Below are 13814 nucleotides of genomic sequence, written 5' to 3' on the forward strand. Positions count from 1 at the left end.
ATATTTTTTATAAAAGATACAGAAACAATATCACTTATGGACTTTTTTCTGAAAATAAACGGGGGGGGGACTGTTGATTTATAGATTTATTAGAAAGGATAGAATATAGTAATATGGAAATTTTAATGTAATCTTAGAGAATAAAATATAAATTACTTACAACTGTTAGGATTAAAAGGCACTTATCTTTTTTTCTTTTCTTTTTTTCTTTATTTTTCACTTTTTTATTATCTATTTTATCTTTAATTTAGAATCTTCATTGGTTTTACTCTTAGATGTTTCCAAAGTAAAAATACTTTGTGCCTTTGTTTGTATTAGATAGGCAACTTTTTTTTCCCTTTGAAACATTCATATTTCTGTATGGCATTAGAAATTCCATATTCATAATAAAAAACAACCTGCCTTCCTTTTATAGTGCTTACACATGCTACTTTTCTATTATATCCACACAGACTAATATGGTAGATAATGTAAACTGAGGGTTAGTTAATGATTTTTAATTTTGTTTTTTAAGACTTAAGGTTTTGTAATAGTAAATGGGCGGATTGTGTGATGTTGATTTCTTTAAAACATAGGTGCTCCATGCACGGCGATAATATAAGTTATTTAAACTTCTTTTATTCCTTTGAAAGTTGGTGAAGAGCTAGGCGATCCCCGAATCCAAATTCAAAATAATTTAATGAGGATCCGCGTCACAGAACTAGGTTGCAGAAGGACGGCGGGAGCCGGATAGAGAGACGCTTAAGAACCTACGAATTAACATGACAAGGAAAACACCCTTCCCCACCCCTGAAATTTTTTTTCCTCAAATCCTCAAAAGCGGGATGGGACAGGGTTGCAATCCACCAAAGCCATTGAGAAAGAAAGACACCCTGCGTAAGCTTATTCCTAGGCATGACACTGATTCCTTCGTTGGAGATCAGAAATGTGCTATCCCTATTCACGAAAAGAGGGCGGAGGGCTGGGAAGCTTCTCCGAGAACCAAACTCAAGCATCCTGTAAGAAAAGATTAAGCGACAAAAGCCGCCGAGCCTTTGCTTTTACCCTCCTCCTCCTCCTCCATCCCGCCTTCGCCGCTGGCGCTGCAATTCAACGGGAGCGTCTCCCACGCTTCTAAACGACGCGCCACGCTGATGGCTGGTGCAGGAGCTCCGCGCTGACTCTCTCCGACAAATGGCCGCAGGTAGGATGAGAGCTCTAGGGAGCAAAACCATGCAAAAGACAAGCTCATCGTAAGCCCCGCCCACTCAGTTTGTGGCACGCGAAAGCTGGCGAGCCCCCCCGCTGCTGTTGCATCTTCTGGGGAAAGCAGATTAGAAATATCTGAAAGACGATGCTGACATAAGGGGTCATGCAGAGGGCCCGGAATGAGGCCCTGAGGAACGGGTGTTGCTGCGCGTAGAATTAGTGATGGTGTTGAGTTTCAGTGCTTGATTACACTGAAGTTAGGATAGAGGGCGTATGTTCAATGTGGTGGGACAAGTACATCTCTATATCTTATGCAAACATTTATAGAGAGGGAGGGAGAGAGAGAGAGAGAGAGAGAGGGAGAAAGAAGAAGAAGAAGAAGTTTCCCTATCCAGTTGTGTCCGACTCTATGGCATAGTGCTCATCTCTATTGTTTCTTGGCCAAAGGAACAAGATTGAAGACATTTTCCATGGACAGAAATACAGTAGTGGCCAAACTTGTGGAAACCTTTGGGAAAAAGTGTATTTTCTAAAGCTAGCTAATAACACTACTTTTTTCTAAAGTAGTACCATAAATTATATATCAATTGAAAGATAATTTGATCAAGAACTTAATGCAATAACTTTTATGAAGGATTTGCTATTAGAATATAAAGAAGTAAAGTAAAACACGTAGAAAAAATGAGATCTACAAAAAATATCACATGATTTAATACTTAGTTGGGTAACCTTTAGCATGAATTATGGCTTTACAACATCGTCCCATGGAGTGAACCAAGTATTTTAGTTTTGCAGCGGTTATAATGTGAAACCAGGATTGAATGATTGCTTTTATTGACTGGGTTTTTTTGCTGGGTCACTTCTGACTAATAAGTTTCTTTAGTCATCTCCATAGATTTTTAATTGGGTTAAGGTCTGGGCTATTCCCAGCCCATTCCAGCAGAGGAATATGATTATCTCAAAACTCCAAAATAAAGCGGTGTTAGCCATCAAACCTCAAAAATACACTTTTCCCAAAAGGTACCACAATTTTGGCTACTACTGTATGTGTGAAATGTCATTATCTTCCCACCAAAGTCATACCTATTAATCTACTCACATTTCAATGTTTTTGATCTGCTAGGTGGGCAGCAGCTGGGGCACGGAATACACACTCACTCTCTCTGGCGCCATTCAGATCTCAAACCCATGCGGTCAGTTCTAGCTGACAAGCTCAGCATTTTTAACCCTGAGCCATCACGCCCCTCAAAAAATATATACATACATATGTAATGCAGTCATTTAATTCATGTTTTTCCTCTTCCACAGTTTGTTTCACCTGTAAGAGGCCTCTGCCACCTTGAAATCTAGGCAAGTACATTTTATCAATATCACTCTTTGGGTGCAGAGAATGGTGCATTATAATTAGTTTTCTTGTCTTTAGATCCAAGTTATCAAGTTCTAGCTGAGTACAATCAATTATTTCAGCTGAGTATTATATTACAGGCACTGCTCAGGTGTTAATTGTCTTTATGATATTCCCTCTACTTAGTTTTGATCTCAAAATTTTCCAGATCCGCTTTATGTATTTTATTGTAGTAGCTTCCTTGACTTGATTAGTGCAACAGGTCAGAGCCTTCCAAATACTTGTATTCTTCTTCTTTTGGAATTATTGCTTTTTTAACTCTTCATTGTCAAGTGCAAATCCATCATCTTCAACATTTTTTCCTGTCTTAACAGCAATTTTACATTTGTCACAGTGGTGGGATATGACCGGTACATCCCGGTATGGGTATACCGGTGCCTGCTGGGAGCACCAGGTACTGTTCAGGTATGGTGCTCCAGAGGGTCTGCCCTCCTGCGCTCCTTACCTGTATTTGAGCTGTTCGGGGCTTATGCGCACAGAGCGTACGGCACCTGTGCAACGCTCCACCAAGCAGCTGGAGCATCGCAGCGGTATTGGGCACTGTCGTGGGCAAGAAGTATGCATGTGCACGCTGCGCATGTTCATGTGGTGGATGCCTAGCCCTGTTGCACCTTACCATTTGCAATGAGATCCGGAACCCACCACTGATTTGTCAATGTCAAATTGCATTTCAAAGTCTCTGCTAAACTCCTCAGGGATTTTTAGCAGTGACCTCAATTCAGATTTTGTTTTTCCAAATAGTTTTAAATTATCCAAGTAGAGTAAATGAGAAATTTTCAACCCTTTTTTGTCAATTTATAGCCACAGTTTATTTTGTTCAAAATGCTTTTAGTGGTGCCATTGAAAGAACAAATAACTGAGGTTATTTAAATTGCCTTGGAATATTCTTCGTTTGATTTCAACTTCATCAAGTTCTTCTCCATAGGCCATTAACTTAGTTTGCCATAGTTTCATGGAAGTCTTCAGGAATTTTCAGGCTTATTTCCCTTTTCTGCATTCTTCTGAATCAAAAAAGTTGTTCCAGTTTCTGGTGTTTCCAAAACCTGATTTATCTGGTTTGCTAATCCATGCAGTTCATTTAAACAAGGGCACTCCAGTTCTTGACATGATGATGAATAACTGGAGTACTCCTATTTAGATGATCTGCATGGATTCTGGTTGAGATCACTAACAGGTTTGAATAATAACAATCATCATCATCATCATCATCATCCATTAACAATGATCCTACAAAACACAAAGCTGGGATACCAAATCTCAAGCCAACATGGCAAGATAAGCCATCTACTATACATGGATGACTTTAAAATGTATGAGAAAAGCCCACTGAACTTAAATCAATACTCAACACAGTTCAACTGTTCAGCAGTGACATCAAAATGAACTTTGGACTTGAAAAATATGCTATATTATCCATATGGCGAGGAAAAATGGAAAAAAACAGAAGGAATAGAACTGGGAAATGGAAATATAGTGAAAGCATTAGCAGAGGATGATAGTTACAAGTACCTAGGCATATTGGAAGCAGATAACATCTTGAATGGAAAAGTCAAAGAGTCAATGCAAAAGTAATACATTACGAGGGTCCACAAAATATTAAAATCAAAGCTGAATGCTGGAAACATAATTAAAGCCATTAATACATGGGCAGTTCCAGTGATACGCTACTCAGCTGGAATCATCAACTGGACTCTGGCTGAACTGAAAAACTTGGACCGGAAAACACGCAAACTTTTGAATATGTACCACTTTACATCCACAAAGTGACATCGATAGGTTATACCTGCCAAGAAAAATAGGGGGCAGCGGGCTATTACAAATCCATCAAACTATAGAAGAAGAAAAACAAAGCTTGAATGATTATGTGAATCAAAGTACAGAAAAATTGCTGCAGGCTATGAAAATGGAGAACAGCATAAAAACAACAGAAACGAAGGCAGAATATAAGGAAAAACAGCTGGATGACAGATTAAATAGATGGAAAATCAAAGCTTTGTAAGGACAGCACTTGAAAAACATAGAAGGAAAATGTGATGACGACATGGACATGGCTTAAGATGGGAACTATCAAGAAAGAAATGGAAGGTTTAATACTGGCTGCACTACAAGAACAAGCACTACAAACTAATGCCATGAAAGCGAAGATATAAAAATCCAACCCAAACTGCTGACTTTGCAATAACAAAGTCAAAACTGTTTTACATTTAATATGTGAATGCAGCAAAATCGCACAAACTGATTACAAAGCTAGACATGACTGAGTTGCTAAATTAATCCACTGGACATTATGTAAAAATATGATTTACCTGTATCCAGAAAGTCATGGGAACATAAAGTGGAAAAAGTTATCGAAAATGAGAAGGTGAAGATCTTGTGTGACTTTCGAATACAAACGGATCGTCATTTGGAGCACAACATGCCAGATATCACAGTTGTAGAGAGCTGAAGTGTACAGTTAATTGATACTGCCATTCCTGGAGATGCCAGAGTTGAAGAAAAAGAACTAGAAAAATTCCTGAAATATCAAGACCTGGCCATCTATAGTTGCAAGAAAAAGTATGTGAACCTCTTGGGATTACTTGGAGTTTTGCACGAATTGGTCATAAAATGTACTCTGAACTTCATCTAAGTCACAACAATAGAAAAACACAGTCTGCTGAATATAATACTACACAAACATTAGATGTTGCCATGGTTTCCATGGAACATAACATGGAAACATTCACAGTGCAGGGAGGAAAAAATATGTGAACCGTTGGACTTAATAACTGGTTGACCCTCCTTTGGCAGTAATAACTTCAACCAAACATTTCCTGTAGTTGCAGATCAGACCTGCACAATGATCTGGAATACTTTTGGACCACTCCTCTTCACAAAACTCTTTCAGTGTAGCAATATTCTTGGGATGTCTGGTGTGAATCGCTCTCTTAAGGTCATGCCATAGCATTTCAATCAGATTGAGGTCAGGACTCTCACTGGGCCACTCCAGAAGGCGTATTCTGTGCTGTTGAAGCCATTTTTTGTTGAATTACTTGTATGCTTTGAGTCATTGTCCTGTTGCATCATCCATCCTCTGTGGAGCTTCAGTTGGCGGACAGATGGTCATACATTTACCTGCAAAATGTCGTGATAAACCCTGGAATTCATTGTCCCATCAATGACAACAATCCGTCCAGGCCCTGAGGCAGCAAAGCAGCCCCAAACCATGATGCTCCCTCCGCCATGTTTTACAGTGGGGATGAGGTTTTGATGTTGGTGTGCTGTGCCTTTTTTTCTCCACACATAGTGTTGTGTGTTTTTCCCAAACAACTCAATTTTGATTTCATCTGTCCACAGTATATTTTGCCATATAGCAAATGTTGTTGAAGGTACAACATGGGCAATGCAAAGATAAATATACTATTTTCTACATCATTTCAGTCCACAATTTCTTTTTTGAAAATTTAGTTCACTCTATGACCCGGTACAAGAAATGTTACTTTAATTGATGTCAGTGAAAGTATTTTTAAAAATGTGTGGCTATGATCACTTCATTTACCACAGTACAATACTCTTAGTATTATATATTTTATCTCACTTTTAAAATTCAAGGCAGAGTTAATGAAATATTATAAAATAGTATGCAATATGCTGCAACTCAATATCTATTCAATGGAAAACTCCCTTGTTCATAACCAATATCTAAATTAGGACTGTAACCCATGAGGATATTATTAGGATTGTGTATAGCTTCTTAAAAGATCCAGCTGCTTTAAAGAGTTACAGCTCATATACGTATTTGTTTGAACATAGAGTTGGTAAGATTTCCCTCTGGGGCAGCTACAAGTAGCTATTATGCTTCATTTAAAAGGCAACCTGACTGAAGTTTCCCAGCTTGACTAGAAGAGAATATTTGGCAAAAATGAAAGCAATTTCCAGTGGTTGGTTGTCTCTGATAAAGACAATTGCTTTTCTACATTTGATAATACTTTAATGCTTTCCACAACTGCAGTTGAAATGTTACATCTACGGGATTGATTTACCAGTTTTCCTTACTTTTAAAAGAGAAAGATGGAGAATAAAAGGAGTTTGTTTACTATATATAACATGGATATCTATTTATTTATTTATTTTAGTCAAAAGATTTCTTATTGCCACCCATCATATGGAGCATGATTCTGAACACTTGAAAATTATCAAAACAGTAAAATATATATATAAAAAGTAACACAAAAATTCCCAACTCCTAAGCAACATGTCCACATGTCCTTCATTTCCACAAATAACTGCCCGGGGCTTTACTGGGATCCAGCTATGCTCTACCCTAGTACTTGTGGCTACAATCAGATTTCCAGGGCTTTTTAGGGTCTAGCAGTATAATCTCAGATCTCAGAGAAAAGAGGGTTCCAAATTTAAGGGACAGACAACCTGTTTTTGTTAGAAGATCAGCAGTTTCTAATCTGATCTATTGATATACAGTATAGCTGCTCAGATTTGATAACATGCTGATTTGTAACTTGTTAATTAGATCTCAAACATCACTGTTTCTCATGACCAAACTACCCAGTGGATTCATACTTAGAAGATTCTGTTCCAGTTTGAATCTTGGTCCAGCGTGCTGGCTAATACCATCATTTCTGTTGGAAGCTTTATTTTCAATTAAGGGGGGAAACAAGCCTTCAAGACTGTATAGGTGAGGCTCTATAAAAGCTGTGGGTCATCTATTTTTTCATGGGATTCATCCATCATCCTATCTTTTAGGTCTTTAAAGGCCAGAGTTGACTTGACAGTTCAACAAATTTCCCATATAAGCTAGATTTTCCCCCTCATGACAAGATAGACTTAGACTTAGAATAACTTTATTGTCACTTTAAATGTACACTAATTGGCATACATTAGCATGAAATTTTATTGCATACAGCTCTCAAAGGGTCACCACCATATATATACATAAACATGATAAATAAATAAATATGTGTATGTGCATATACCCACACAGTCTAATATGGATGTAAACATGTACATGGAAAGAAAAATTAATCTTGCAAGTTTACCAGACGATGGCATAGGGAACAAAGCTGTTACAGAATCTGCTAGTCCTGCTTTGAAGCTATTCCTGGAGGGGAGCAACAGAAACAGACCATAAAGTGGGTGGGTGGGGGTCTCTAACAATGCTTTGAACACTAAGCACATAGAGCTTATAAGCAGTATCCTGAATAATGGGAAGCGAGCTTCCTATAATTTCCTTAGCTATCTTTACCACTCTCTGTATGCACCTTCTATTTGAGGCATTGCTACCACCAAATCAAATAGTGATGCAGTTTGTAAAAATGGTCCCAATCATGCTTCTGTAAAAAGTAGCCAGGACAGAAGGAGAAAGGTGTGCTTTTTTCATCTGATGCAGGAAATGCAGATGCTGATTTGCATGTTTCACTAAGGATGATGTATAGAGGGACTAATTCAGATTGTTAGATCTGATAAGATAAACACACCAGCTTCAATATTGCATTTTCAAATGCAGATAGAAGTAATGGGGTTGCTTTGAAAGCAATCACTTTGACATTTTTGTATACAAATTTGTCAGAGGGAATATAAAATTGAATTTTGATTATTTCCCTTTCTTTTCAAAAGCAGTTTAGTTTCCATGAAAATCTCCAGGCCTTTCTGAAATTGTCCCAGGGATTATTATTTTTTTGTATATAGCTGTTAGTGAGATAATATTATTGCTCCAGAACAATATCTGTCTGTCTTCTGTCTGTCTGTCTGTCTGTCTGTCTCTTTCTCTTTTTCCAACCCTCAGGCTATCTTTATCATTCTGTTCCTGGTGTCCAACTACAGGCATAGTAGTCAGAAACTCCTCCCTTCCTCCACTCTAACTATTGCAGCAAAGTGCAACCATGGTTACGGCTCTTGGGGAATGTATCTGGCATGCTATCTCTTTTTAACAAGAAGCAATTTAAACCTTTGATTCATTTTTTTATTCATTATATCTCGGAACACAAGAGAGTATGCAAGGGGAGGATCTTGTCTCATTTTGAACATTCATTGACCTGACCTGCAAGAGAACAGTCTAATACCTCTACAGTTCTCCCTTTAGATTTATTATTAATTATTTTTTTCAAAAGGTTCCTGCCACTGTGAGTTGCAGATTAGGAATAATCATTTTAATTCTCTCCAACAAAAGCAAACAAACAAAAGGTAATACAATATACTGCTGGAATTATTAAGTGGACACCAGCTGAACTGGACAATATGGAATGAAAACAAGAAAGTTAGTCACTATTTACTATGCATTATATTACTGTAGTAATATTAAGAAATTATACTTGTCAAGTTATTTCAAGCCAAACTAACTAACTTGCTGACTCAAGTCATATAGTGAGGTAGATGTTAGTTAAAGTCAGTTTATTACTCATTCAGTGTACAACAATTCACCAATGGGGCTGTTACACTTTCCTTGTCCAGAATACCTGGTTCCACAAACTAGGGTCAAGCCATCCCATGAAGCACAAAGACAGGACAACTACTCATAAAATCTGCAAATTAAAGCCCAGGGTTCCAAAAACCAAAGCACAGTCCAAAATTTCAAAAACAATAGGATAAGTCTAAAGTCCACAAGTAAAATCCTTGGTTCAAAGTCCAAAAATACAGTCCAAGGCTCAAGAAATAGAATCAACGAAAGCTGAGTAGGTGTCTCCCAAAGCAAATCTGACAAACACACCTTCCCCCAGCATCCAGTTAAATCACCTATCCCCAGTTGTTCCTTTTGAGGAGACTGTTGCATCCCTCCGATGCAGCTGGCAGCCGCGGCCAGAGCCTCAGGCTTCTGATTGGCTCTGGCGCGCCAGCCGACCAGCTGGAGAAATATACGCCGCTGATTGGCTACCCGCCTGACAGCTATCAAGTATAAATAGCTGTCAGGCGGGCTCCGTGCTCTGTTTGTGTTTTGCTGTTGACTGTTAGTTGCTACAATAAAGTTCAGTTAATTTTATCTCAGACTCTAGTTTTTAAAAGAGACACAGGGTTGCTTCCTCACGAGCAACCTCATTCAGCTCCTCTGTACCTCCCTCCATTCAACTCTCCATGTCTGCAGATTGGGCAGGCAGTTGTTCCTCCTCAGAGGTGTTTTGAACCTGCCATCTCTGCTAACCAGCTGATTACACCTGCAGGCTACTCTCCATCTGGTCAGCTCCCCCCCCTCCACCAGACAGCCATGGGACTGCCTCCTCCTCAGACCCTAGGACTCTGTGCTCGTTCGGGGGGGGGGGGGGCTTCACCATCAAGATAGTCCCAGTTCCAACTCTTTCCTCCAAACAGTAATCTGGCAAAGCTATAACATTGGTGAAGAATTAAAAACGTGCATAGGCTGATTATGTAGAAGAGAGCCAAGAGAGCCAGGATTGATACAAATTAAAAATTGAAACTTACTGAATGAACAGAATGTTGACAAGGTAAAACACTACATGGCCAATTTCTACAAAAGATCAAGGGGAAAGTGGGTAAAGTTAAAACATAGCAACAGGACCATTTTTAAAAAACTGTCGACTTAATTTTGGTTGCTAAAGAGCAAGCTATTCAAACTAAAACAGTCAAGGCCAGAAGTGAAAAATCATCAAATGATTCAAAGCTCTGATTTGAAAAATTGTCAAATGACTCAAAGTGCAGACAGTAGATCATAGCTCAGCCGATGCAAGAAGAAACATTATAAACAACAACATAATATATTCAGAAAAATGATTCACTGAAACATCTGAAAAATTATGTTTCAGTTGTGTGAACATACAGTTGAAATATTGGCCAAAACTACCGTCGAGTTTTCAAATGCAAAATGATTAAATCCTGGCTTATAACAGAATTAACTGATTGAAAAGAAGAAAGTATGAATTGATGTGACAATACCAGGGGATAGTAAAACAGAACATAAAGAATTACAGAAGATCACAAAGTATTAAGATGTGAAAATTGAAACTGAAATATTAGGGCATAAACCAGCTGGGGTGATCACAGTAGTTATTGCCACATTAGTGCCATACTAACAAATTTCCAACAATAATTATAAAATTTGGGCATTGACAAAATTTTCATCTGTCAGAGATGAAAGATTGCACTGCTTGGATCCACACATATACTATGGTGATACATTATGACATGCTAAATTCTTGGAAATAAGTGGATATGTATGAAAGTCAACACCAGCTATAGAACTGGCAGCTGTGATTTCATATTGTGTAAATAATAATAATAATAACAACAACAACAACAACTCCGCCGTTGCCGGTCCCAAGCCCGGATGAGAAAGGAGGAGGGTTGGGGTCAGGTTGGCAACTGGCCCCATAAAAAAACCTTGCCAACCCATACAATATGGTGAAAGAAACGAATAAAAATTTTATACCGCATCGGTCGTCGCGCGGGTTATCAAGGGCCACGGTGGATGTTGGGGTCCCTGGACATCCGTCGACAAGTGGGCTACAAGTGGACCAGCCAACAAAACGACAAAAATATAGTGCAGATGAAAACCGTGCCATAATGTCCTGTTACTACAACTCAGAGCCAGAAAAAAGAGGTTATTTAAAGCAAATGTATGAATTATGGAAAGAACAATACCCAGATTGAAATGTTAGTGAACAACGACTAGCAGATCAAAGGCGATTTATTATACGGAATAAAGTGTTTAGTGAAGTTGAACTTGAGGAAATTCAGGCAAATTGCAAAACCAAAAAAACAATATCACAAGCGAAAATAACTGATATTCAAGACACAACTAAAGACATTATAGTAGAACTCCCAGAAGAAGCTCTCGGGGAGGAAATAACACCACCACCATTAGAACCAGTTATCACTGAACCAACTGATGAACTAACTCAAAAACAAAAAGAATTGAAGGATAAAATCATGAAGCATTTTCTGCTTAATGAGGAAAGGCAACATTTACCATCACTAAAAACTGTGCCTAAGAAAATGTTGGCCCCTATCATGAAAATGGTTAATGCAGTGTTTTCAACAATTGAATCGGGATCCATCTTGGAAACGAACCAGTTAATGTACAGCACAGCTGTAATAGTCACTAATGAACTAGGCATTAAAATCAAAGTACCTAGTCACACAACAGAAAAAGCATCAAAGCCAAAATGGAAAATCCGATTAGAACAAAAAGTCAAAAAATTAAGGGCAGATGCTAGTAACTTAAAGAACATGCATGAGCAACGGCTTAAAAACAACAAAACCATAGATCGGCTAATCAGAAGACATAGATTGGATACAAGAAACATCAATGAAGCTGTAGAGATTGTAAAACAGCGGATAACAGCAACAGCTAGAAAAATTGAAAGATACGAGGCACGAATCATCCAATATAAACAAAATCAGCAATTTCAATCAGACCAACGGCATTTTTATCAAAGTCTTAATGTGAATGGTGACACCAAAAGTGAAAAACCAGAAAAGCAGGCCACAGTTGAATTCTGGAAAAAATTGTGGGAAAATGCAAAGGACTACAATAAGGAAGCAAAGTCGATACATGACTGAGAAAACCATTGGCAACAAACAAATGCAAGTATTAGAAATAACAACTGAGATGGTCAAAAATCGAGTAAAAAAGGTAAAGAATTGGACATCACCTGGAAAGGACCAATTACATGGTTTCTGGCTCAAATATCTGACCAGTTTACATGCAATGTTGGCCAGGCAACTGAATGAAATTTTACAAAAGGGCCAAATTGATGAATGGTTGACAACTGGAAAAACATACTTGATTCAGAAAGATGCAACTAAAGGAACAACACCTGAAAACTACAGACCAATAACATGCTTGCCAACAACCTTCAAATTACTCACAGGCATTATTGCAGATAACATGATGGATTATTTGGAAACAAACAACATCTTGCCAGTAGAGCAAAAAGGCAACAAAAGAAGGAGCAGGGGCACAAAAGATCAGCTCCTAATTGATAAAATGATATTAGAAAATTATAAGAACAGAAAAACGAACTTGAATATGGTCTGGATTGATTACAAAAAGGCATTTGACTCACTGCCACATAGTTGGATCATAAAATGCTTAGAAACAACTGGCATTAGCAAAAATATTACATCCTTTACTGAAAAGTTGATGAAACAATGGAGAACTGAGTTGGCAGTAGAGAATGAGATCTACGGAATGGTTAATATCAAGCGAGGAATTTTCCAGGGTGATTCACTTTCACCTCTTCTCCTCATCATCGCAATGATCCCACTATCAGTAATCTTAAAAAAATGAAATTAGGCTACCAAACAGCCAAAGAAGCTGAAAAAAATTTGCATTTATTATATATGGATGATTTGAAACTCTATGGAAAGTCAGAAATAGAAATCCAATCATTGGCAAGTACAGTCCGAGTATTCAGCACCGATATTCAATGCAGTTTGGCATGGAAAAATGTGCCACTGTATCCATAAAAAGAGGCAAAATCACTGCATGTGAGGGAATTGAAATACCCAATGGCCAACTAATTAAATGCAAAGAAAATGAAGCCTACAAATACTTAGGCATTCTGCAGTTGGATAGACTATACCTGCCCCAAAAATCAGGTGGCAGAGGATTATTACAAGTGAAGCAAACAGTTGAAGAAGAAAAACATGCACTGGCTGATTATTTAAAAGAAAGTCAAGAACATCTATTAATTGAAGTAAAGAACAAAAAACTACTGAAGGCCCAACAGACGAAACAAGAATACAGAAAAGATGTGATAAAATCAAGAATGGAGAGTTGGCAGAACAAAGCGCTGCATGGCCAATTTCTGGAAAAAATAAAGATAAAGTGGACAGTGAACAAAGTTGGTTATGGTTAACAACAGGTACATTAAAGAAAGAAACAGAGTCACTAATCCTGGCTGCGCAAGAACAAGCTATCCGCACAAATGCCATTAAGGCCAAAATCAAAAAAATCCTCTGATGATGCCAAATGAGTTAGCTTGTAATTGCCTCAGGAAAGTGTACCATTCTTCAGCATAACTGATTTGCTGTTTGTCTCCCCAAACAAGATTCTAGGTTATGGATATTGCTCTTTTTAGCAGAGAAGGAAGTTGAAGGTTTCCAGCACTAGGGGAAAAAAATCAAACTGATCTATAATGCCGTACCCCTTGCTAATAGTTTCTTATTAGTGTTGCCATACTGATTCATTAATAAGCTTTTTTTAACAATTTATTTCTTAATTTATCTACTTTCCAGTTGACTCTTCACTCAAGTGAAATTGTGTTATTTTAAT

The 13814-nt window shown here is 38.0% G+C and overlaps 1 protein-coding gene across 2 annotated transcripts in view; it reads right to left on the minus strand.

Annotated features, from left to right (window-relative positions):
- Positions 1-1210, minus strand: part of GADL1 (glutamate decarboxylase like 1) — a 178518-nt gene extending 177308 nt beyond the window's left edge. For both annotated transcript variants that reach the window (XM_032238102.1, XM_032238101.1), the window contains exon 1: positions 1045-1210. In XM_032238102.1, the coding sequence (XP_032093993.1) occupies positions 1045-1063 (19 nt within the window). In that variant the 5' untranslated portion in view covers positions 1064-1210. The remainder of the gene's footprint in view (positions 1-1044) is intronic.
- Positions 1211-13814: the final 12604 nt, after the last annotated feature.

This window comes from Thamnophis elegans, chromosome Z (assembly GCF_009769535.1).
Source record: "Thamnophis elegans isolate rThaEle1 chromosome Z, rThaEle1.pri, whole genome shotgun sequence".
NCBI lineage: Eukaryota > Metazoa > Chordata > Lepidosauria > Squamata > Colubridae > Thamnophis > Thamnophis elegans.